This window comes from Hypomesus nipponensis, chromosome 22 (assembly GCF_054491055.1).
Source record: "Hypomesus nipponensis isolate SF chromosome 22, ASM5449105v1, whole genome shotgun sequence".
Taxonomy (NCBI): Eukaryota; Metazoa; Chordata; class Actinopteri; order Osmeriformes; family Osmeridae; genus Hypomesus; species Hypomesus nipponensis.
In genome coordinates this window covers 1,617,916-1,642,843 of record NC_140382.1, presented here as the reverse complement: position 1 = coordinate 1,642,843, position 24,928 = coordinate 1,617,916, and the positions used below count along the sequence as shown (strand labels likewise).

The 24,928-nt window shown below is 40.9% G+C and overlaps 1 protein-coding gene across 6 annotated transcripts in view; it reads right to left on the bottom strand.

The window, feature by feature from the left end:
- Positions 1-24,928, bottom strand: part of ythdc2 (YTH domain containing 2) — an 84,751-nt gene that overhangs the window by 52,834 nt on the left and 6,989 nt on the right. For 5 of the 6 annotated variants that reach the window (XM_084686266.1, XM_084686269.1, XM_084686267.1 and 2 more), the window contains 8 exons: positions 12,692-12,846; positions 12,311-12,446; positions 11,835-11,961; positions 11,676-11,741; positions 11,247-11,425; positions 10,336-10,432; positions 9,501-9,588; positions 9,293-9,373 (listed from right to left, as the gene is read on the bottom strand). In XM_084686266.1, the coding sequence (XP_084542392.1) occupies positions 9,293-9,373; positions 9,501-9,588; positions 10,336-10,432; positions 11,247-11,425; positions 11,676-11,741; positions 11,835-11,961; positions 12,311-12,446; positions 12,692-12,846 (929 nt within the window). The remainder of the gene's footprint in view (positions 1-9,292; positions 9,374-9,500; positions 9,589-10,335; positions 10,433-11,246; positions 11,426-11,675; positions 11,742-11,834; positions 11,962-12,310; positions 12,447-12,691; positions 12,847-24,928) is intronic. The other variant, XM_084686270.1, reaches the window with a different exon arrangement.

The following is a 24,928-nucleotide window of genomic DNA, read 5'->3' as shown; positions in this document are numbered from 1 at the left end:
CTATGTGGCTCAAATGCAATTGTCTTGATTTTCTGTTCTGCGTATTAAAGCAGGCACAGGTGACACAGGGAAAGAGATGGAGGCTTCTGTGGTGACAGGGTCCAGTGGAGAGACAGGTGCAGCACTGCAACTGTACACAAGCGTCAGTCTGTTAACAGGGTTATTATATGTAAATTAGTTTGTTGAATTGATTGTCCTTATTGAATATAGTTAACTGATTATTGTTCTTTTGCAACATCAAATAGCAGATGCAGAAACAGAGACAAGTATGGAAAAAGAAAGTGAGGGAGAAAGTGGACGTGGCGGTGGGGGGTTGGGGGGAGTGGGCGGGCCGGTCAGTGTTTCACAGTCCCGGGCTGTTTTTCGGTCCAAGTCCGACCCTGTCCATGAGGTTTGGTCTTTGCATCCGACCAGCTGGCTAAAAGCAGAATTCCCATCTTTCTTGAAATGCCCTGCTTACAACTTTTGTTGTAGAATTGACCGAACTGTACAATTATGAACTTTGTGACCTGACGCGACCAAGAAAGAGACATGGCTGCCGCCGAGTAAGACTATGCGGTCTATCTGGGGACGCGCTCACTCAAATTTCAAGACTTTCATGACCCAAATCAAAATTATGATGTGACAGATCAATGGGGACTTGCTTTCTCTCAAATTCTGTCATTCTCAACCTTTGTCTTTTTAAATCTTACTATTTGTATCATCCGTGTCATTCTCTAGCTGTTATAAAAGGTTATCTTCCCGGTTTTCTGCCACCTAGATACACGCACAACTGTTCGTGTTGGCGTTGCAAGCTTTATTTAACCATGACGGGCGCGGTAGTTGGCAATTTCACTCGCCAAATTGTGGAGCATCGGACACAATTTAGTCGCCAGACCAAAAATCTACACGCCATTGGCGCTTGGCGGGTGCCACTTTCAAGCCCTGGATACTTACATCTGACCACTAGGGGCATTAGTGCCATTGCTGGGTACAGTAACCTACTGCTTTCTATCCTGAGGTTGCCAGTTGATGTTTGGTCACTATGCAGGAGAGCCACGGTTTTTGGGTTCTCAATAAATGAGTCATGAGCAAAGTCTGTGGCAGTCCCGTTAATAGTTAGTATATCCAATATACTACATTGGCGACGAGGATGAGTTCGGAATATGAAATCGGTGAAGATAGAAAGTTTTACTGAGTAAGCGGCGTAGGAAACTGAATTTGATTGTGGTTGGATGAGAAGTATAAACATATACCATTCCGACACCCTTTTGGTTTGTACGCAAACCATCGCTCCTGCACATGACGCAAATCATGTCACACTCCAGCAAGGAAATAGCAGACGTATGTAGCGTAAGATGTCCGAAACAGAGACTCAAGAGAACTCGAGCAAAATGTCCCAACCAAGCACCAGCGAGGAGGTTGGTAGCCAGGAAGACCAGACAACCCTTCTACATCCTTGGCCATACCTGGAAGAATTTTTAAAAATGGTTGAATGAAAAAAAACAAATTTTGAATGCGCTGCAAGCTCTGCGCACCCAAGTACCACAGCTAACACTAATGGCTTTCAAAAACTCGCCGTCTAATTTGAATAAAGGCTATTGATATGCCTCTGAAGCTTGACTTTTTGCACCATTACAATACTTATAGGCAACTAGTCATATCTTCCGCTCCATGAAACACATGTTAATGTTAAGTAGTACACATGGTTCTTCAATGTATTTTCATTGTACTAAAATGCGTTCATTTTCAATGTGCATAAACAGGTGCAGCCAAAATGTTTCAGCATTAACATTTCAATATAACATTATAATCATTATGGCCTTTGAGAAAAAAAATTGGGGGGGAGATGGGGTCATACATTATAGGCCCCTGTGGTGCGGCCAAAGCTTTTGTCCTTAATGGCATTTTTTTCCCCCTTACATTACAACTTTTACTTTAAGTAGTTTTGAAACCAGTATTTTTATACTTTTACTTGAGTAAAAGGCTTGAGTTGATACTTCAACTTCTACAAAAGTATTTTTAAACCCTAGTATCTATACTTCTACTTGAGTAATAAATGTGAATACTTATGACACTCCTAGGCATAAATAATGACAGACGACAGCGGAGACTTGTCAGATTATGGTTGGATATTTGACACGGTGCTAAAGACAGCGCTGGCCATGGAAGCGGCCAACAAGGACATTAAATGCTTTAATTCTATGTGCGATGGAAAAGGGAGCCGACGTGTGGCGGGGACCATTTACAAGGTGGACGCCCACGCAAAGACGCAGCAGAGGGGGAGCGCCAAATGCTCCAGATATGGCGGGAACAGCCACTTGGCAAACAATTGCAGGTTCGCAGGAGAAAAGTGTCACAACTGCGGTAAGACAGGACACAGAGGGCCTGCAAAATGACATTGAAAGTGAAATCAAGCACTCAGGGACCTACAAAGATTAAAGGGGAGAGATATTCAAAAAGTGCAGGAAGAGGAAGGGAGTAGTGAGGATGTATTTACTATTCACGGTATGAACACTATCCTTCCGAAAGTACCTAATCTCAGGCAATACTTAGAAGTAAATTGATGTAAAGTAAAATATGACAGATACCAGCTGTAGTGTAACAGTAATGTCACAGTCAGAGTATGCTAAGCTATGGAAGAAGGCAAATGTGCCAGAGCTAGGTCCATGTCCTCTCAGTCTGAAAACATATACGGGACAAATAGTAGACATTCTAGGGTCAGCTAATGTGAAAGTTGAAAAAACAGGAATGGTCAGAGTTACCAGTGGTAGTTGTAGCGGGGTCAGGACAAAACCTGCTTAGGCGAGGGTGGATCACCAAGTTGGATGTGGATTGGCGTACAATAAATAAGATAATGGGCAGCAAAGATGCTTTCAGGAAGTGTTAAAGAAACATGAGCAAGTGTTCAAGGATGAGCTTGGCACGTTAAGAGGAGCCACAGCAAAGATACATACAGACAGTGATGCAACCCACTTCTTTAAACCAAGGTCAGTGCCAATTGCAATGAAAACTAGAACATGCATTTCCTGCTGAAAATGCGTTGGAATGATGAAATTTGAAATTATTATTTTTAAATGGCTGAAAATAGAGAAATGAGAAAATACCTGCAAGCTCAAATTAATTAAAAAAATGTGTGACTCACTCTAAAGAGGCAGGGTGGTAGCTGAACTGCATCATCTAACAAAGCTAAGAACTTAAATAGCCTACAATGCGGGAGAAGCTGAAAGTTGAACTGTTAAACAGAAGAAGTAGGCTAGCTAGTTGAAACAAGAATATTATTGTTTTAACAGCTGAAATTAGTCGGGATAGTAATATCAGTAGCAGATGTAGCCTATCATTGAGTGCGTTTACTCGGCTTTCTTAGTAGGATTCAATGTGTTGATTGAATGAAATATACAACAGTAGGGCCGACACAGGAAGACACGGCGACACTTTTTTGCAGAAGGATGATGGTGCAAGTTTTGTCCGTGGAGCATACAAAGATTAATAAAATGAATCATGTAGACGTGTTTGAGTAATCGCATAACTAATTACACATGTAAACGGAGTAATCGTGTTATTGGCATAAATCGACAATGGCTATCGGGTTTCTCATGGTCAAGTCATCACGAGAACAGTACCAATTCAGAGCTCGACAGCCAAAGATCCAGTCCTGTCGAGGGTCCTTGAGTACCTACTGAGAGGCTGGTCAAATCACAATGAGGGACAGGAATTTGCAGTTTACAAAACAGACAGCATGAGCTCAGTGTCCAGGATGGCTGTGTGCTGTGGGGAGCCTGTGTCGTCGATCCAGAGAGAGGACGCACAACAATTATGGAACAACTGCATCAGTCATCACGGCATGACCAGAATGAAAGGCTTGGTCAGGAGCTACATGTGGCCTAATATGGATTCAGACCAGGAAAAGAAGGTAAAGTCATGCACCACATGTAAAGAGCAGAGAAAAGCACCTGCTAATGCCCCACTCCATCCCTGGGAGTGGCCCAGTAAGCCATGGAGAAGACTACACAGACTATGCAGGTCCTTTCTTGGGAAAGATGTTTTTGGTAATAGTAGAAGCTCACTCAAAATGGATGGAAGCATACCCATTGAGCTCAGCTACGTCAGCTGCTATCGTGGATAGTCTAAGGAACAGTTTCAGTAGTCACGGCATTCCAGAGATGATCGTTTCAGATAATGCTCAGTGTTTTGTGTGTGAGAACACCAAAGAGTTCATGACAAAGAATGGAATCACACGTCACCCTTCTTCCAATGAGCTGGCAGAGAGGGCCGTTCAAACTTTTAAAGAGCTAATGAAGAAATGCTCAGGTGACACATTGGAGACAACTTTTGTTTAGTTATCGTATAACTCCACCACTGGACTTTCCCCTGCTGAGAGGATGATGGGAAGGAAGCTGAGGTGCACATAAGACCTGATACAGCCAGATCTAAAGAGTAAAGTGGAGACTAAACAAGCAGGACCGAAAACATACCATGACAGACACACAAAAGCTCGCAGTTTTGTTGTCGGAGACTTAGTGTATACCAATAATTTTGGGTATGGCCCTAAATGGATACCGGGGCTGGTTCAGGAGATCACAGGGCCTGTGTCATACACTGTGTTATTGGGAGATGGTCGAGTGGTACGTCGGCATGTTGACCAGCTGTTCCGCAGACAGGAAAATGACGGTTCAGAGCCAATGACAGATAAAACAGACGAGGACGACTACGTTGAGCTTAGTCCAAACAGGGAGGTGCTACTGGACACAGGTATACCACTGCCAGAAGCAGACAACGCACCTGTTACTGAGACAATCAACGAACCTGGTGGTTCACCTAAAGTGGAATTGCGACGCTCTCATGAACTAGAAAAGCCCCAGCTCATTTTGGAGAGTTTGGGAGGTAAAGGAGATTCCTTCTCATGGGCAAGAATGCACCCTTATCTCCTTTAGGAAGTAAGGTAGTCTACCCTTGCTCCCAACAAGACATTATGTGAGGGTATATGAAAAGAAAAAGACATGGGACACTCACACAGCCTTGTTTATTGTTTTTCAAAACTGTTCAAACAGTTGTTCAGTTAAACAAACTAATATTATTGATGCATTAAGTGAAGTGCTTACAAGTTGAATTGTTATTTTTCTGGTTACTGTCATTGGAAAGTGCATATTGTACATAGTACAGTGTTTTATCTGAAGAGGTGTAACTAACAGGGTTAGTTCAGATTTAAAGGGGCGATTGATTGCAGAACCGAATTTACCTTAAAATCGGTAGTTCAGTGTGTAAAATGGACATACAGTGAACCTCAAAGTCCATTGACACCTCTTTCCTATGTAAATCTCAAAATTAAAAAAGTAGCTGTGAAACAGTAGTTCTTGAAAAATCCCGCCGCTGTGACGTCCCAACGGGGCTCCACCCTTTTTTGGTTCTTTTTCTAGCATATTAAAACTGGACTATGGGAATAAATGCAGTGTTCCAGACTGTACAGGGAATGCTGATACTTTTCAAACAAAGGAACCAAACACTCAATGGGCTGTGTCATGTTTGTCTATCCGAGAAGATCTGTGCAGTTCGACCCTTAATTACACATTTACATCATTAACATTTTAATATTAAAATTCACTATTTATAGGCTATATTAAAATGCAGTAAAAATAGAAAAAACAGCGTGTTTCCGCATTGAGATCTGTAGCTATTCCAAGAAGAACCACTATTTCTGTAACTCCTAGAAGCGGAGCCGACAGCTAGAAGCCCCGTTTTTTTCCGGCTAATTAACAAAGCTTCATAGAAAACTTCGCCCTCAACAATACTTTAGGGTAGCATATCCATCTCAATGGACTTGATCCGTTGGGTAATTTTCTCTGCTCGTTATGCATCGCTGCTCCTCCGTGCTAACACCGAGAGCAGGATGCACCGCCACTAACCAGGGTTGGATGTACGTTCTTCAAGAGGTACATCATTTGAGTCGTGGAGGAGTTGTATTTATACTCAGCTTTGCAGTGTTGGCAGTGAACAAAGTAATTTTTAAGTCAAAATGGTCTCACGCTACACTTCGCCGTGACCTCTTCATGTTTACTTTTGAAATACATGGAAACTTGCCGGTAACTGAGTAGGCCTGTGACGTTTTTTTCCAAACATTGCCTTTGTTTAGTAAAATGTTTAATTGCTGCCACATAGCGAAATCCAGTGCATTCCTTCAAGACTCACACTACGCAACAGAACACGCATTAGTTTTATCGATGAACAAATAATGTCTAAGACCAAATTCTTAAAGGGGCAATTGACTGCAAAACCGATTTTACCTTGTCATAGTTGAATAACGACAGTTCGGTGGGTAAACTGAACATACCGTGAATATCGAAGTCCATTGACACCTCTTTCCTATTCAAATCTCAAAAAGAAAAAAAATTGGCTGTAAAACGCTAGCTTTTCAACAAAGCTACCAGTCCTACGTAGGACCGGTGATCGCCCTCTTATTGGCTCTGGTCTGTATCTATGTCACGCCCCAGAATTTACATCCAGACCAGCCCGAGGTAGCTTCTATCTCCGATACTAGTTTAGCTGCCCGCTGCTCTGTGTAGGCTACTTATAAGGAATTACAAAGAAGAACGTTTTGAATTATAACAAGGATATTGAAAATGGACCACGGTCGTAAATGCTGTGTTCCAGGCTGTACAGGGAAGGCTAACAGTAACACTCACAGTCTTCCTAAGGAGCCAAACATTCAACAGGCATGGCTGCTGTTGTCTATGAGAAGATCCCGGTGAAATTCGACACTCAATCATTCATTTGCTCTGAACATTTCACCCAAGTCAGTTTTGACAACCTTGGACAATTTCAAGCAGGATTTGCTAGGAAGCTGAACCTGGAAAGAGGTGCTGTTCCAACCGTAGGCTTATTGCAACCGCAAGCTATAAGGACAGTATGATGTTGTGCAAACAGTTATTAGCAATGCTAACGGTTCCTGTATATAGCATACCAGGTAGAATGCTAAATACGTTTCTACACACACATCAAATGACTCTAGCTAGACTAGCTGTAGTCGGCATTTGAAAGGGAAGCTTCCGAAAGATAGCCAGAAAACGAACAGCAGTCTGGCTTATTGCTAACGCCTGTCTAGATCATCTATTTGAAAGAACTGGAGAAAGGCAGGTTCTAGATACAGGATACTTTAGCATTGCTAAAAACTGTACCAACAAAATCATCCTACAGCTTGCGGTTGTGATGGACATAAGGTTGGAACGCACCTCTTGTCAGCAACAGCTTCAAAGCAAATCCTGCTTTTCATTGTCCCAGGTTTTCAAAACTGTCCTGGGTGAAATGGTTCGAGCAAATGTGTAATTGAGGGTCGAACTGCACAGGGATCTTCTACAATGGAGCTACGGTATAGACCAGGGGTAGGCAACCCTGGTCCTAGAGAGCCGCTGTCCTGCATGTTTTAGATGTTTCCCTGCTCCAGCACACCTGATTCAAATTAATGGGTCGTTATCAAGCTCTGTGGAAGCCGGGTAATGACCATTCATTTGAAATCAGGTGTGCTGGTGCAGGGAAATATCTAAAACATGCAGGACAGCGGCTCTCTTGGACCAGGGTTGCCTACCCCTGGTATAGACAAACATCAGCCATGCCCGTTGAGTCAATGTTAGCTAGACTCTAGCTCATCTGCTTTTTATTAACACTGATTTGCAGGGAATGCAAAAACAGCTAGATAGCAAAAACACCTAGACTGTGGGCAGTTTAACTTTCTAACGCAAGAGCATAGGTAGAATGTGTGATTTTGTTCATTGGCAATGGGGCTAACGTGTTATTTTATGTTCCTGACTATGTCGAATAAATAAGCCGTGTTCCATGTAAATCTACAATTCACGATGCATGTTTGTCCAGATCTTTGTCAGGTTATTTTTCAGCAAGATATCTAGAGCTAGCTAACTGAAATTGAGTTGAATCACGATATAGTTTGTTTGCGAAGCTGTAACGTTCTACCCACCCCAGTTAATCCAGTTTGCTTCGACAACAGAAGTGTTAACAACTAAAATTATAATTTGAAATAATATCTTGTCAATCTGTTTAAACCAGTGTTGTGTAGACACAATAGATGTATTTGCACGATTTTCTTTCAAGTCTCCACCTTCGGTGTTTCAGTGAGTGCTTAACCGTGTTGCGTTTTTGCTCCGCAGCTTTACTCATTGAAAACCAACCACAATGCGCAGCTCAACTACATATTAATGGGCATACCATAAAAGGAGAAAAGCTAGTGTTTTTTCCCCAGAAACATTTCAGAGGATCTATCAGGGGGCATAGAACAGCCCCCGGGCCATTATCAGCACAACCAATGTTATTTACCCTATTCGGAGACCTTAACAAACAGTGTGAAATACCCCCCAAAAAACAGGTCAATCACCCCTTTAAGGGGGGGAAGAATGTTGTTGAGTGGGATACTTATATCTGACCACTAGGGGCAGTAGTGCCATTGCTGGGTACAGTAACCTTCTGCTCTCTATCCTGAGGTAGCCAGTTGATGTTTGGTCACTAGGCAGGAGAGCCACGGTTTTCAGGTTCTCAATAAATTAGTCATAAGCAAAGTCTGTGGCAGTCCCGTTAATAGTTAGTATATCCAATATACTACAGTAGCCATGTATGGATTCCCAAAAAGACTGCGGCCTGTGATTTTGTATTTATATTGGAAACCACAAAGACGGTGGCTTGAGATACCGCAAAGCTGTGTCTCGAGATACAGCAAGACTGCAGCTTATGTGTTTTGGATTCCCGCAAAGACTGCGGTTTGAATTTTGTCAAGACATTTTTTATTTGAAAGTAATAACAAAAATAAAAAATGTCTTGACAAAATTCAAACCGAAGTCTTTGCTGATTTTATGTAAAGCACCTTGAGCTGCAATTCTTGTATGAAATGTGTTATATACATAAAGTCTTATTATTATATAAACTAGTTTAGTGTGCTAACGCAAGAGCACCTGCCTCTCTCAGTTCTTTCAATAAATACTCTAGACAGGCAATAACAATAGGCTAGACTGCTATTCGTTTTATGGCTATTTTTTTGTAAGCTTCCCTTCTAATGCCAACCAACTGCTCGTCTCTAGATAACTAGTTATTTGCTAAGTAAGGTATACATATTTAGCTAGAAGTGGGACCCTAGTGCAACACAAGTGAAAGTTCATTAAAATGACATGCTGCTACTACAGTATTTCTGGGGCGCCGTTTATTACACAATGTCCATTTATGGTGCAGCGTTTATTCGAGGGCAGCGTTTCATTGAAGAAATACAGTACTGTTTGAATTTTGCCCAATGTGGGACAAGAAACTAGTTAATCCTCACCTCCTTCACTTTTCCAGAGTCAATGACAAAGACCACATCATTGACTGTGATACTGGTCTCTGCAATGTTAGTGGACAGAATCTGAGAGGGAAATGTATTATTTTATTCCAATGAGATTAAATAGGATGTGTGAATTAATGAAAGGTATCAACATGTTCAAAGTGACCCCATGAACAGCATCATTAATATTCAAACTGTATTTACTCACAATCTTGCGAACGCCAACGGGAGTGTTCTTTAACACTTTCTTCTGGTCTGATGTCTGCATGTTAGAATGGAGGGTAAAGACCAGATACCTAGGAAAGACGCACCCGTCACATTAATGTCACTCTGATTGTAGTAGTTACTAGTGATGTAATAAAAACCGGTACCAAATCAGTACTCAAACAAAAAAGTATACAAACATTTCTGAACAGTTGTACCGAGTACCGGGTCTACCAGTACCCATGCAGAGTTGGACTCTGACAAGCAGTGTTGCCAAAGAAATCTCACCAGAAGTCACCGGTGGGTCTCTGAAAAGTCACTAAAAGTTGCTAGGTTTGTCGCTAGTTTCTCTTTTGTTGTTAGGGAGGGCGAAAACTCGCTAAATCTAGCAGCAAAGTTGTTAAATTGGCAACACTGGACAATCATAAGACCCCGGCATGGCGAAAAGCGGCTAAAGCTGCAGGGGCTCCACTAACAGTTGAAAAGTGGAAGAACCACGTTTAGAAAAATACCTCAGGTGTGAGGCAGATGACAATGAGAACATCGTCAATCACCAGAAACCAATTTGCAAACTCTGTTCATTTACTTTATGGTTTGCAGCATACTGAACATTCAATACCTAATACTGGGGCATATGAAATGAGAGGGCACAACAGATTAAGACTGTAGTTTATGAAAGGTTAGACAATTCGAAATCAGTTCCAAATATTGCATCATGTGTTCTGATGTGTTTATCTTCTCATATTAGCAATGTTTTGAAGATCCATGTCTAATTGCCTTAGGTGGGAACAAGACACCCTCAGAATTGATGAGCATATGTTCTCAGTCTTCTCTCATACCTTTGAGAATGATCTACAAATCGTTTATCATCGTAGAGGATGCGGTCCCTCAGTCCAACAATCTCATCATATCCAGGAAGGAAGATTAAAACAGCACCTGAATTGGAACAGCCCATTGTTAACATTAAGTCAAAACAAAGAGGCGGTACAGTCATTTGTATTAATGGCAATCATTTTAAACCAGAATCAGTTCAAAACAACCAGGCAAAACACAGATTTCTGAATTTAAAGAAAATTATATAACGGTTTACTATATATAATAATTGGACAAGAAAAACATTTTTATCATCACTAATCATTCTGCATGACACTAAGTCAAGTTCTCACTCGCTCTCAGGTCACTGTCGGAAAAATTGAAGATGTAACACTTTTATTCTGTATAAAATGATACTGCGTTTAGCTTTGTGTGCAAAGAGAGGCTTACCCCCAAATCTGAACTCTGGGTAAACATACAAGACCCTTATCTTGGGGCTGAGGACTAAGAAGAGGGGGGTTTGTTTGTTTATTTAAAGGAGATACTGTTTGACAGAGCTAGAAGGAAGACTGAGGTCTGGTGACCATTTGCTTGACACCTATGTGAAGCAGCTTTTACGACATCCGGACCGGAGATTCTGCTGTTGTGTTTTAATTAGGGTTGATGGCATAAACACACGCACACTCACACACGCGCCAGGTCTATGCAAGGGAGCCAATGACAGAAGGGGGACATCTGCACGCCTTGGTTTTAGCCAATAAATTGTCAAGAGCGGTGCTGTTCCAATAGGTAGCTAGCACAACATGCTAGCGGAAAACTTTGTAGCGCAATGGCGTGTGATGTTTTGTCTCTTTGCGGCCGCAAGCAATAAAGCTTTCTTAACTTGTTCACCGACTGACTGTGCAATGCTTGATAGATTAATATTTCTGACAGTCACCATCATCAGAACTGGTGCAGATGTTGTGAAGCAGGTGCATGATGATGTCCAGATCCACCCTCTCGTCATCAAAACTGTGGTGGTAGACCTTAAGGAGCTCCTGGTCCTCTGCGCTAAGCTCATTGCTGGCTGACTGCACCAGAGATAACTCATCAAGCTTCCCTGACTCCAGGGATGATCTGGAGATAAAGGAAGAGTAAACCAGGGAATATGAGAGATAAGTGGACTATTAAAATGTGTGGTTCTAGTCCTCGACAAAATGCATGTGTTGACTGTGATAGATGACAGCATGTGCATAAGGCTCATGATTACAGCTTTATGATCTAAGAAAAGAGGCGCCACTGATTGTGTACATCTTAAATCTCAGATTTACAGATGGTCATCCTCCTTACTCAGAGCCTTATGTAATGTCACAAAGACTCCTCTTACTGGTGAGATTCAAGTAGATCCACAGCCTCGACCTGATCGAAATGCTTGGCCCAGTCCTGTGCAGTCCTGAAATAAAAACACTGCATCTGGTCCAACTCATTCATGTAACACTTAACCATTAAATTACCAACAGGTCAAAGTAATCTGTACGAGACTTACCAGCCATTGGAGGACTTGAGGTTGACGCTGGCTCCCATACTGAGCAGCTGCTCAACATGACTGATGAAGCCTCGGCTCGCCGCTACCATGAGGGGAGTGGCGCTTTTCTCGCTGTGCATGTAGTCCACTAGGGTGGAGAACAGGTGTTTATGTATAAAGATCAAAACTGCAGTTTTAGTAGTACCCACAATTCCGTTACAATTAAAGTTCTGTACCAACAAACAGGCAAGATGATCATATTGTAGGCAGAAACTGGATTGTACTTACAAATGGTCCCACTAACAGTGTAAAAGGATTGCTTGGCTCCCTATAGCATTACACACTTTAGGTTGATCACAAACTATTTCATTAACCAATGGAGTGCATTTCATTTCTAACAAAAGTAAAATAATTGATAACAGTTTAATACAACAAGAAAACTGAAACTGGCTGGAGTTTAGGATGACATAAAAACAGACAGATTATTGTGACCGTACCACTGACGTTCTCGCTGAGGATGAGGTTGAACAACTGAACAAAGGCGTCTGCATCCTGGTTCAGAAAGATGTCTGAGATGCAGGCGTCCATCTCCTTCAGCAGCCAGGGGTCCAAAGACCCTGTGTCTTTCTCATTCTGACACAGATTTACAAAGGTGTCCATCTGTTATATTATTTAAGGTGTGGTAGCTTTACGACACTAACACAAATTTCTGTTGTCATCTGTGCTGATGAAGAAAATACATAACCCTTTATTTTTCTTCAGAAGGCAATTTACTATTGCCTGACAACTGACTGCGCTGCCTATCCACTACTTTATGAAGAAAAACTTTGACGTGCCATATTAAAAACATCCTGGTCACAGAATTGTCTCCATCTTACATGTTGGTTGAAGACTCCGTCCCCTCCATCGTCCAGAAGGTCGTTCTCATTGAGGAGACATGAAGAGCCTGCACTCCTTTCCCTATGAGACTCCTTACGGGACCCCCTTCCTCGGACATTACACCACTCTGTCAGAGATGTCTGCTGTTTTTCTTCTGAGACACATACAAGGGCAAACAGATGACAGACAGAAGGACAAAAGCAAGAAATGTCAACTAATGGAAATGTGACATTTAACACGAGTAGCTCAGAGCCGGTTTTCCCTACTTATAGCGCATAGGGTCAAATGACCCAAGTCTTCAGACAGAGACGTCGTTACTGACACGTAATGGTTGCTAAATACACATTCAATGGTCTCAATACATCCAGTTATCCTGGCAAAACATCAACTTCATTTATTGTTAGGACACGGTCCAAGTATTGCAAAAATGGGAGCCAAGTGTAAATCAGTTTGGAAATCCTAGGCTTTAGGCTTACTTGATGTTTCATGTTTATTCTTAGCCTATTCAATTTGACAAGACTTGCAGTGTATAATAGGCAGTAGAAAATATACTGGTTGAGATTGAGAATGTCTATTGTGGTTTTATGTAGGCCATTACTGTAACATTGGGACTCCAGTTGCAAGTGTGGATCGCGGTGTATGCAAGAGCATTAGAGTGTTGTCAAAAACAATGAAAGTTGCATTTGATCAATCAAATAGGCGACCTATCTACTACAACTAGCCCGACAGATTATTGGATATTATTTTGGTTGCATCTTTCAGGCTGTTGTATGAAAGTTGCATCCCCTTTTCAAATGATCGATTGCAGCCAGATCCGTAAAATACTAATTTATTTGTGAAGGAGGAAGTTGTGTGCGAAGAGAGTGAAGACAATAAAGTGTGGCCGGCCACATTGAGAGTCTGTGATGCAGTCGGTGATGACCGTTCTTCTCAGTGGCTTTGATACTTGATATGTCTCAGATCATGGACAGATCAAAATTCAGGGGACAGATCCAGATTCAGAGCCCCCCCACTATCAACGACTCTCGCCTGGCCAACGACTGTCCGGTCCTGAGACGATTCTCTCCATTCAGGAGGGAGAAGTTAAGATACTTTTCAAGAGGCAGAACCCCCGCCAAGCAGTTAGCCAGACTATGTCTATCCAGCCACCCTGAAGCACTGTGCAGACCAGCTGTACCCTGTGTTCACCAACATCTTCAACACCTACCTGGAGACATGCCATGTGCCAGCTTGTCTCCACCATCATCCCAGTGCCCAAAAAGCCAAGGCTAACAAGACTTGATGACACAGACCTGTCATCCAGACCTCTGTGGTAATTAAATCTTTTGAGTGCATGGTTCTGGCACACCTCAAATCCATCACAGACCCTTCTGGACCCCCTGCTGTTTGCCTACAGAGCCAACAGGTATTTAGATGACGCAGTAAACATGGCCCTGCACTTCACCCTCCAGCACCTGGATTCCCCGGCATCCCACGCCAGGATCCTGTTTGTGGACTTCAGCTCTGCTTTCAACACCATCATCCCGGCTCTGCTTCAGGAGAAGCTCTCCCAGCTGAACGTGCCAAACACCACCTGCAGGTGGATCACTGACTTCCTGTCTGACAGGACAGTTCCTGGGCAGTATCCTCTCCCAGGACCTCAAGTGTGAATTGAACATCAGCTACCTCGCCAAGAAAGCACAACAGAGGATATACTTCCTGCGGCAGCTAAAGAAAATCAACCTGCCAAAGACAATGATGGTGCACTCCTATACAGCCATCATTGAGTCCATCCTCTGCCAAATTGAGGACTTGTTGTCCTTGATTGTGGCCAACTCCTCCCACCCTGTACACACTCTGTTCCAGCCACTTCCATCCGGCAAGAGGCTGTGGTCCATCAGGACCAAAACCTCATGCCATAAGAACAGTTTCTTCCCATCCACAGCTGGTCTCATTAACAAGGCTAAGAACTCCTACTGTCATTAACACTCTTATTGGGTGTGCTCACGCCTTCGGCGAGTACAACTTTTGTTCCCTCACATGTATTTTCTTATTTATTATTCTTTTAATTTTTTCCCACCCCTAAGGATCCTTTAATATTTGGACTAAATACACAAGGTCAGTGTCAAAATGTTCGTCTTGGTCCCGATTGGATTGCTTCTATTGGGATTTACCGTTGCACGGTTTAAGAGGTTACAATGTTTTTGTGGCAAAAAGTTCCTTGTGTCCACAAAGGGAGCTCAGTGCTCACGTCACAACGTCAGCACACGTTAGCAACGACGCATGGATATGACGTGCATAGATATGCCGTTTCATGGCGAGTATTGTATCGTGCCGTGGTGTACTAGCAAGTGTCATACATTCAAGCAAATCAAGACTTACATGTAAGTAATGTCACATTCGGTAATGTATTTAAACTCAAGCTTGTGTGGTGCGTCACTGTCTTCAATGCCATAGACTAAACTTTATGTCAAAAGGACCGTTTCTCATTTCTGGCGCATTCAAACAATCCCCTCAGTGAAGTTTGGCTAGCAACAGCAGCTAGCTTGCTCGTAGCACAATTTAACAGGGTCAGCTTCTCCACGCAAGGCTATAAACTGAGGCCAAATTGTCGCATTTAGTTATTGACAATGATCGCTTCCAGCAAACTTCTTTAAAATTTAGCCATACATTTTCCCCGTAAATAAATGTCAAGCTTATTTATGTTTTTGGGGACATATTTTTAGTTAGCAAATGGTACTGTTGAATCGCAATTCCATCTGAAATCCTGCCGGTGAAAACGTTGTTTCAATAGCTTGTTTAAAAAAAAACTTTAGGGGATAGACCCATCTGAAACCGATATAAGCAAGCACACCCTACAATTTCCCCAGAAATTGTACCCTCTCTAGTTTATATTTATAACTCTTATTTATAACATATGGTACAACGGTACTTAGGAATGGTTTGCTGAACCCAATGCTAGTTTCCTCAAGGATCACAATGACTCTTGCTTAGACTGTTGCTCTTGTTGGTCAGTGGTAGCTGATTTAAACTGTTGTATTATCTTTTAGTTAATCCTATTTTGTTGCTTTCCTACAGGTACACTTGCACTTAGAGATTCATGTTGTTTAATTGTAACTTGCTTAACTACATGCTCTTATGGTTTCTTCCCTTAAGCACGTATTTTTTGGTTGTTCACAATGTGTACTTCTTGTTTTTGGCTACCTGCAATGCTTTGGGGCTATCTTGTTGTTATTATCAGTGACCTATGCACTTTGTAAAGCTCTCTCTTGGAAGCCGCTTTGGATAAAAGTGTCTGCTAAATGAATAAATGTAAATGTTATAAGTCCATCAACAGTCATATCTTATAACAGCCCCCTTTTTTATTTCAGATCTTATTTTATATTTTATATCTTATATTGTATAGTATTGTTTTAGAATTATTTAGACTGTTGTCCTTTTTATATTTAAGATTCTTATGTTTATCTTATGCACCTTCCTGCCACAGTAAATTCCTTGTTCGTGTGAACTTACATAGCGATTAAAGCTAATTCTGATTACAATTGAAATTCTGTCATCTCTGAAGGAGGCTCCTTCTTCAACCTCCAAATCATCTATTCTAGTCAGTTATGAACATCATTAAGGCAATTTTCTATTATCTTTCTAATAATGCCAGGAATCGGTGTGTGTGAGAATGTACCTGTCTGCATGTGTATTTTGAGAATGGGATTTTAGCTCAGCGAGTTTCTCAATCATCTCGAGAACCGGGTTCTCTGCAAAGTTCATTTTTTGCAGGTGTCCTTTTTATAATTCAATGGTGACGTTGTTTGGATAAGTATTGACATTTCCCAAAAATAATTTGCTGCCAAAATGTAGTGAATTTTGTTTTGTCAATGAACTAATGCAATTAACAAAGGAACTATTTCTGAAATTAAACTATGCGCTTAACGCACCAGAGTTTGTAGAGAGGAAAATAGGGAAATTCTGTTTAAATATTTAGAAGCAAATTTACTTTTACAACTTATATGGCCAGGTTAGTGCTGACTGCTGGCATAACATTGAATCAGCTGTTTTCAAAGGGGTGAAATGCTGGCTAGCTAACTAAACAACAATATAAAGTGTATATACTTTCAGTTTAGATCAGTGCATTTTGTTACATAAATGTTTAACGATTAAAATGTTTAATCGCGATTAATGTCAGTTAATTGGCGATTAATCGCACATTTTTATTTATTCTAAATGTTCCTTGATTTCTTTTTATCCCTTGATTTCTTTTTTTCTTTTTGGAAAAGTGGTTCGGATTGCTTCGTGCAAATATCTTTTTTAATGAAAACAACATTGCAATCGCCTGGCTTTGACGAGGGGGCGGAGAATTCTCATAAGCTGTGTGCTTGGCCATCAAGTGGTATTTCAGACTGGACATTCTGCGATGATAGCTCAGTTTATAATGACAAAACACACAAATCACTTTGGTCTTGTCAATGGAACCATTTGGCAACTTTTTGAAAGTAAACTTTCCATTCAAAATCTTACTGGCATCCATTTTGGCGTCTCGCGCTCGCCATCCACTCAAAACGTAACGTTAGCCTACTACCAGAGAATGTCTAATATCCGTAAACGAGCTCTGCAACTACTCTTTAGCCGGCTCGCCAGCCAAACAAGTGTGTGTGGCGTGCCTGTTGTTTTGTTTCCGGTCTAGCTAGATCCGTTGTGGTGTTGTCGTTTTTCTAATGTCGGTAGTTGTCGCAACAGCATGTGAAAAAAAACTACAAAGTTTGCTAGGCCAAAAAGAGCGTTAATCGCGCGATACAAAAATTGACGCCGTTAATAACGCGTTAAACTGACAGCACTAATAAATGTATGTGTTAACCAGGGATGAGCATTCGATTAAATTGTCTTAGTCGATCGTCAGTAGAATTAACGATCACTTTTCGATTAATCATTAACATTTTTATATTAAAATTCACTATTTATAGGCTATATTAAAATGCACTGAAATTAGAAAAAACTGTTTCCGCATTGAGATCTGTAGCTATTACTAGAAGAACAACTACAGCGTTCTTGCAGGTTTCAGTAAGTCAAATTTAAGACATTTTTAAGACATTTTAAGACCTTAAAGATTGCAAATTAAGACCTACACAACGCATTGCCCAAAAAAAGAAAAAATTGAAAAGACATTCTGAAAAAAACATGTAATTTCTATGAATGGAATTCTTTTTTTTATTTTTTTTTAAGCATGCATTTAATTTACAGATAAAACAATCACATTAGTAACCAAATTTAATATTTTTGGGGCAAAGTTTGCAGCGAGCCTCGTACTTGGAGCTGGGTATTGCTTGTAACCAACAACGGAAATCGCTGTGATCTAGCCATAGGTGCATTCGACTTTATGCAGCGCCGGCGTCGTCTGCAGCTGGCTGCGGCGCTGCATGAAGTCTGTCCATGTCTAACGCAACTCGTGTCTCGTTGAAAGTACTTTCCCTTTTTCCACACGTAGCCGAATTAGAACAAACTCTGAGGAAGCGCAGACGTATTTTGCATGCAGGTATTGCAGTTATCATGGGATTTACAGTTTTATCACCGCGTACGTACCAACACCAATATCCTCCAGAAAGAAATACAACACACCGAACTAACTTTCTGAGGGCAGAGTTCTGCTGGTTTTGTTTGTAGCAAAGACTCGCTTTGTAGGTTACAACTCAATACTTTTTTGCTACCTTGTAATAACTTTCTGCAGCCTGCGTTTCTGGAAATTAACGAGGGTAAAACCTTTTTAAGACCTGACTAAATTAAATTGAAGACCTCAGATGAAGATATGGACGTTTAAGACGTTTTACGGCCTTAAATTTAAAAGTTCCGACTTTAAAGGTGACATGACATGCTGTTTTTGGATGCTTTTATATAGGCCTTAGTGGTCCCCTAATACTGTATCTGAAGTCTCTTTCCCGAAATTCAGCCATGGTGCAGAATTATAGCCAGTACAAGTAGTCCCACAATCAGCTTTCCTCAGAACGCGCTGTTTCTGTGTCTGTAGCTTTAAATGCTAATGAGGAGGAGAGGGGCTGCAACATGCGCTAATGTTTACAACGGATGTATCGCAATGGCTCGTAGCCCCCGTTGCTGTAAGATGCCTAAAATTTAGCCATTCTCTTCTGATCACCCTGGTTTGCAGAGGTGCACACTCATTCATTTCAATGTGGAGAAAGGCGGATATCGCGAGCCATAACACCAACAGCAGAACGGTTATCCAAATAACAAAGAAGTGTACAACACTGGCGTTACAGCATTTGTATTCACACACACACTTGATGCCATCTACCTTTACATTAGCGACAGTAACTCAGCTGGCTCGTAGCCCCGTTGCTGTAAAATGCTTCGAATTTGCCCCTTCTCATCTGATCACCCTGGTTTGCAGAGGTGTACACTCATAATAATTTCATATCGCGCACGCCATAACACCAACAGCATAACGGTTATCCAAATAACAAAGAAGTGTACAACACTGGCGTTACAGGGTTTGTACGTTAGCAACAGTAACTCACTCAGCTGTTAGCTGCAGAGCTAATGTTACAGCCACATTCTAAGGGTAGGTAACAATGTACAGTAAAGCAACACAATTATATAGCGTTAGTTAACTTACTTGTCTAAGTTTTGTAGCTTGACCAAGGAGATTTAGTAATTATCCAGAATTTAATTTCAGCAAGGCCAGCTTTGTGTTGGCTCAAGTTGAGGAAACAGTAGTGGCTGAAATGTTTGGCGCAGACATGCAAAACTTTGGGAAGTTGTGTCGGCGCATTTCCAGCGAAAATAAAATTTAGATATTGGTTGTTCAGAGGCTCGGATGAAGGAATTAAATAAAGATTTGAGCTTGCATTTGTACATCCAAGCACTGAGCAACTGTTGTGCTTCGTTTGTTTGCTCGCCATGATCTCTCCAGGAAAAACCGATATCGCACTTGCCCTTGCACGGTGGTACTGTAGCTCAGTTTCTAATGGGCGGGCCAGATGATCTGGGCGGGCAAAGCAGAGAGAGGGGAGGTAACCTTTCTCGTATCTACGTCACTTGGAGATTTTCAAACAGAGCGTTTAAGCCTTCATTTTGTCAAAGGCAGAGAAGAACACCCAGGGCTTTGTTTAGACCTATCGAAAATTCTAGCCACTGGGGGACCAAAGGCAGGGTAGGGGAACTCATATTAATGTTAAATAACCTCATAAAATGAAGTTTTCATGTCATGTCACCTTTAAGACTTTTTAAAACTCTGCGGGAACCCTGAACTATTTCTGTAACTCCTAGAAGCGGAGCCGCACACAACTGACCTGTTGTTTTCCGGCTAATTAACAAAGTTTCATAAAAAACTTTGCCCTCAACAATACTTAAGGGTAGCATATCCATCTCGATAGACTTGCAGCTCCGTTGGGTAATTTTCTCTGCTCGTTATGCATCGCTGCTCCTCCGTGCTAACACCGAGAGCAGGATGCAACGCCACTAACCAGGGTTGGATGTACGTTGTTCAAGTTGTACATCATTTGAGTCGTGGAGGAGTTGTATTTATACTCAGCTTTGCAGTGTTGGCAGTGAACAAAGTAATTTTTAAGTCAAAATGGTCTCACGCTACACTTCACCGTGACCTCTTTATGTTTAATTTTGAAACATACTTTTCCAAACATTGGCTTTGTTTGGTAAAATGTTTCATTGCTGCCACATAGCGAAATCCATTGCATTCCTTCAAGACTCACACTAGGCAACAGAACACGCATTAGTTTTATCGATGAACAAATCATGTAATCGACAAAATTCTTAATGATCAATAATCGATCGTCGATTAATTATGCCCATCCCTAGTGTTTACTGATGTAAAAACTGACTGCACATAGCAAGTGTGCACAATACTCAACACAAAATAAACTACAACATTATAATCACCAGCTGCATCACAGACAGGGGCACTATTCCTACCACTTTACTGCCCTACACAGGCAAAAGACCGTAACTCGCCGAAGTGTAGAACTGAGGAAAACGACTTCAAAAGGTTTTTGCACTTTCAAAGTAGTCGTCCTGCCAAATGTATTTTAGTTAGGACACTGAATCTAGCAGTTTGATATTTTAGTGATTACACATGATCTAAATTAGATTTTTTTAAATCTAAACTACACTTTTGACCCCTATTTTGAAGTTACGGTAGTATACTATAGTCTATAGTAAGTGGTCATGCCAAGGCAAAATACAGTAACTTCCGTTTCTTCGCTCACTTAGTTGCTTATCACAATATAAACTCTGTATATTATAAGCCAATGTAACATACACGTGGATACCTGTCACAAGACAAGTGTTTTTGATTTAAGTGCCAGGGTAGGATACTTAAACGACTCATGTTTGGGATGATTTGTGTTGAATGCCAGCGAGTAGGCTAGGCTAATGCTAGATTTGTTTGTTGTTGCTAGGTTACGTATTAGTTAAAGTGAAACCGTAACTCCATTTGAACGTTTTTGAGTGCCGCAAAACAAAGGCAAAGAACCGTAACTGATGTTACGGCATTCTGCATTGGCTTTCTAAAGTCAAAGCAGGCTTTTGGAAGTTACGGTGAAGACAACAACCCATTTTCTCTGAAAAACAGACGAGTGAATTTAAGATATTTGGCCACATGACAAAGTAGACCTTAACTGTTCCGAAAAATTTAAAATCATTTGACAAAATTGAAGTTACGGTCTTTTGCTTTTGCACGGCAGTTTAGCCTCCTTGGTCGGCAGAACTGTACATGCCAGCGTGTATGGTGAATTAGGCCTACAATTATGACAACTGGCTCAACCATGCATGTAATTACTTCTATTATGAACTAAATGTCTAGATGTTTGTTGTAAGACAATTTAACAGAAAACATTTTCATCAACATAACTATAGGTGTTTAATTGGATAATCAATGCATCGCGATGCGGACATGGACGATGCTGCATCGATGCAGTGGCCGACCATAATCGATTATAACGGAATGATGTCGCTCGTTAGTTTTCCAGCTGCGGCATAAAATTCTAATGAAAAATAACATTCTCAGTAGCCTAAACCGTTTCATTTAGATCTGTCTACTAGTCTCATTTACCTGACGTCATTTGTCGCTATTCGCATACGTGCCGCAGCTAAATGGCTGAGGGTGGTTGTGAGATCGTCCTTAAACATTTAAAGCGTTTTAAAAGCGGAGATATGGAAATGAATTTAGGATTTTACCAACAGGCTGGGAAGCAACTGGATAAATCGCATGCAATATCCAAAGCCTATCACACCAAAATTAAATACGTTGGGAATGCTACCAACTTTAGCTGTTAACAACAACACCTGCCGCGGAAAATGCAAACAGTGGGCCAGCAACTCAGAGGATTGATGCAACTCTGTTTTCAATACTGCTAATAATGCTGTCTGTTGTGTTCAGACTTTGTTAAATAATAAGATTGTTTATATCTTACTACTTGTATTTTTGGATGAAAACAATTGTTGGATCCAAAACTATGATTGTTATGATTTTAATGTTAACCATTTGCCTTTATGAAATCGTTGTTGTGCATGTTAATCAAATTGTGCATGTTAGTCGGTCTTTAACCACACATTCTGGCAATAATTGGGACTGTTAAGCTATTAAATAAGGGTTGAATAAAGAAAACAAAGGACAGATCAATTTATTAACATGACGAAAAGGCAATGAACTTGAAAAAACGCAGCGTCTTCAGACGTAGGCTCTTAATTTGGCGGAACAGCGACCTATTATGTGAAATAAAAAGTAGGCTACATTGGACTAAATTAAACACATTGGGTAGGCTATGCTCAATAAAAACAAAAGACACATGGAGAAATATTGCATATTAACTTTAATATTAACTTGGAACCGGAATCCTATAGGATACGGTGCGCCACCACACAATGCAAACATAAACAGCCGATTACGCTAGCTCTACATGGCTACTGGTGAGAAAATAAATAAGCCACAACTGCATTAGCCATACGCATTTTTATTCAGGAAAATGAGCATGTAAACATGCTCAAGGGAGAGGCGAGTACGGAGTCGATTTACAAGCAGGCCGGCGTAGAAAAGACTGCAGGAACTGAGGTTGCTGCGATGTAGCCTACTGCTTAGCCAGGACACTATGCTTCTTGTAGCGCCAAATGAAATGAAAGGAGACTCGCAGCAGAACGCAGGCGTAGCCTACCTTTTTTGATGGTTTTCATCATTTCTAACGTCACAACTATTAGAATTCACAACGCGACGCTTTTTCATAAAAAAAATTGTTTTTTATTCAACTACGCTCATAAGTATTCGAAAAAGGTATTCGAATACTAACTTTAGGATATCCGGATATTCGATTAACCACGCCCATCCCTAGCCCAAACGTTCTTACACTCTGGCTTTCAAACAGAAAGCTGTGCAGAAAGCATTCCCCATCAGCAACAGATTTGTAGCATGCGAACTTGGGGTTGATGAATGGTGAATTTGCGAGTGGTGAAGTCAGCAACCCCGCTATATTGTACATGTAATTGTCGCAATTACATAATAATAATGTATCATTTGTTTTCAACCAATGTCATAATTTAGAATTATATGACTGCATTCAGTATTATTAAGTAACTTTATTTGGTAAGAGTACAGTGCCGTTATTGTGAAGGCCTTGGAACGCTTGTGAGTCAACAAGCTAACGGCAAGCGAAGCACGGACAATTTAATGCTCCGATAAAAGTTTAAGGTTTTTATAGCTGATCCTAGCGATCTAAGGAAACCTCTATTCCCTTGTGTACAGTATGCAGCCAACGAAGTATGTTTTGTCCGTATTTTACTTTACAGAAGTTAAACGTTATTTACATCCTGCGCATGTCATTGTATATTTATATTAAGCTAATGAGGTCTCGTTACTGTGGGTTTAGTTTTCACCGTGGATTTGGAGAAGAAGTTTACAATAAACCTGTAGCAAGAAAGACACTTGTGCCTGAAAGTGCTTTGAGGGAATTATAGTACACTTGTGATTTATTTGTGTAATAAATACTACATTTTAATTTAACCAATTAAATAACAGTTTTCTGATTTTTATGGGTGGATTGGATAGATTTTTATCGTTGGCTGCGTTTCAATCGAGGGCGTCATTTATCACACAATTTTGTCTTTTGGTGCGGCATTTATTCAAGAGCAGCGTTTACAGTATTTTTTTGAAATAAAACCGCGGCTTGTATTTTGTCCGGCTTATATTTCAAAGCTGCGTATATCCCAGTTTTAGAACAAAAAAAGTGTCTCAGTCCCAAAATCTCTACAGACCGTGCAGCAAATGTAATGCTCAACACTAGAATGGTATGGAACGCAGAGTTGGCCAAAATTAAATAGATAAATAAATAGATAAATACATACATATGCCATACAAATATGGCTATGAAAAACTCTGAAATAAAACAAAGATGGCAATATATAGATATAGCATTATATAATTATATAGCTGAATCCCTTTACCGACATCAATAAATAAATAAATTTATTTCAAAATGATGTTTTTGTAAAACAACATTTATTTATTTCATGGGACTTGTATTTCCTAATGCCACATTTATTTATTTTTTTAGACTTTTACGCACCACATTTATTTCCACACCACATTTATTTCTGTGCTGTATTTATTTCTGATCTCACATGCAAACGAGAGGGCCATGGTTATCTTCAGACCAACGCAGCTGCACACCTAGATTCCTAGGTACTATGCTACCTGTATGCGGGGTGACAGTGGCATCGCACTGCCGAAAAGCATACAATGTAGACAAGCTTTGCCCATAATGTCTGTGTCGTCTCTGCCTTTTTGTCATTGGTTCCCAATGGGAATGATGGCGGTGACCAACTAGCCTACGTCTGGGGACTTGGTCTTTGATAGCTACGAGGTAGCGCTGAAGTTACCTTTGTAAACATTGCTTTCGCTCGTGTGACGTGCAACTCGTCTTCAAAGCTAACAACACTGCCATCACTACGTCTTCCTAGGTGGTATATTGGCTATCACCGGTCTCAGTTGGCAACTGTAGGCCAAGTGGCTGGCTAGCCGGCTAGCTAGCTGGCGAAATAAAAGGACGACATAAGTGTGGCCATTTCAGCTAACCCGTTTTGTCACGAATGATAATTAAAACGAGTCTAGCGGTAGTGGTTTGATTTAATATTGAATAATTCCATAAATTATAATATCTGGGTTTGGGTATTGTGTACCGTGTTGAATGGGTCTCGGTCTGGACACGTCTTGGTTAGTTGCAACTTTAAACAACTTGACTTCAATT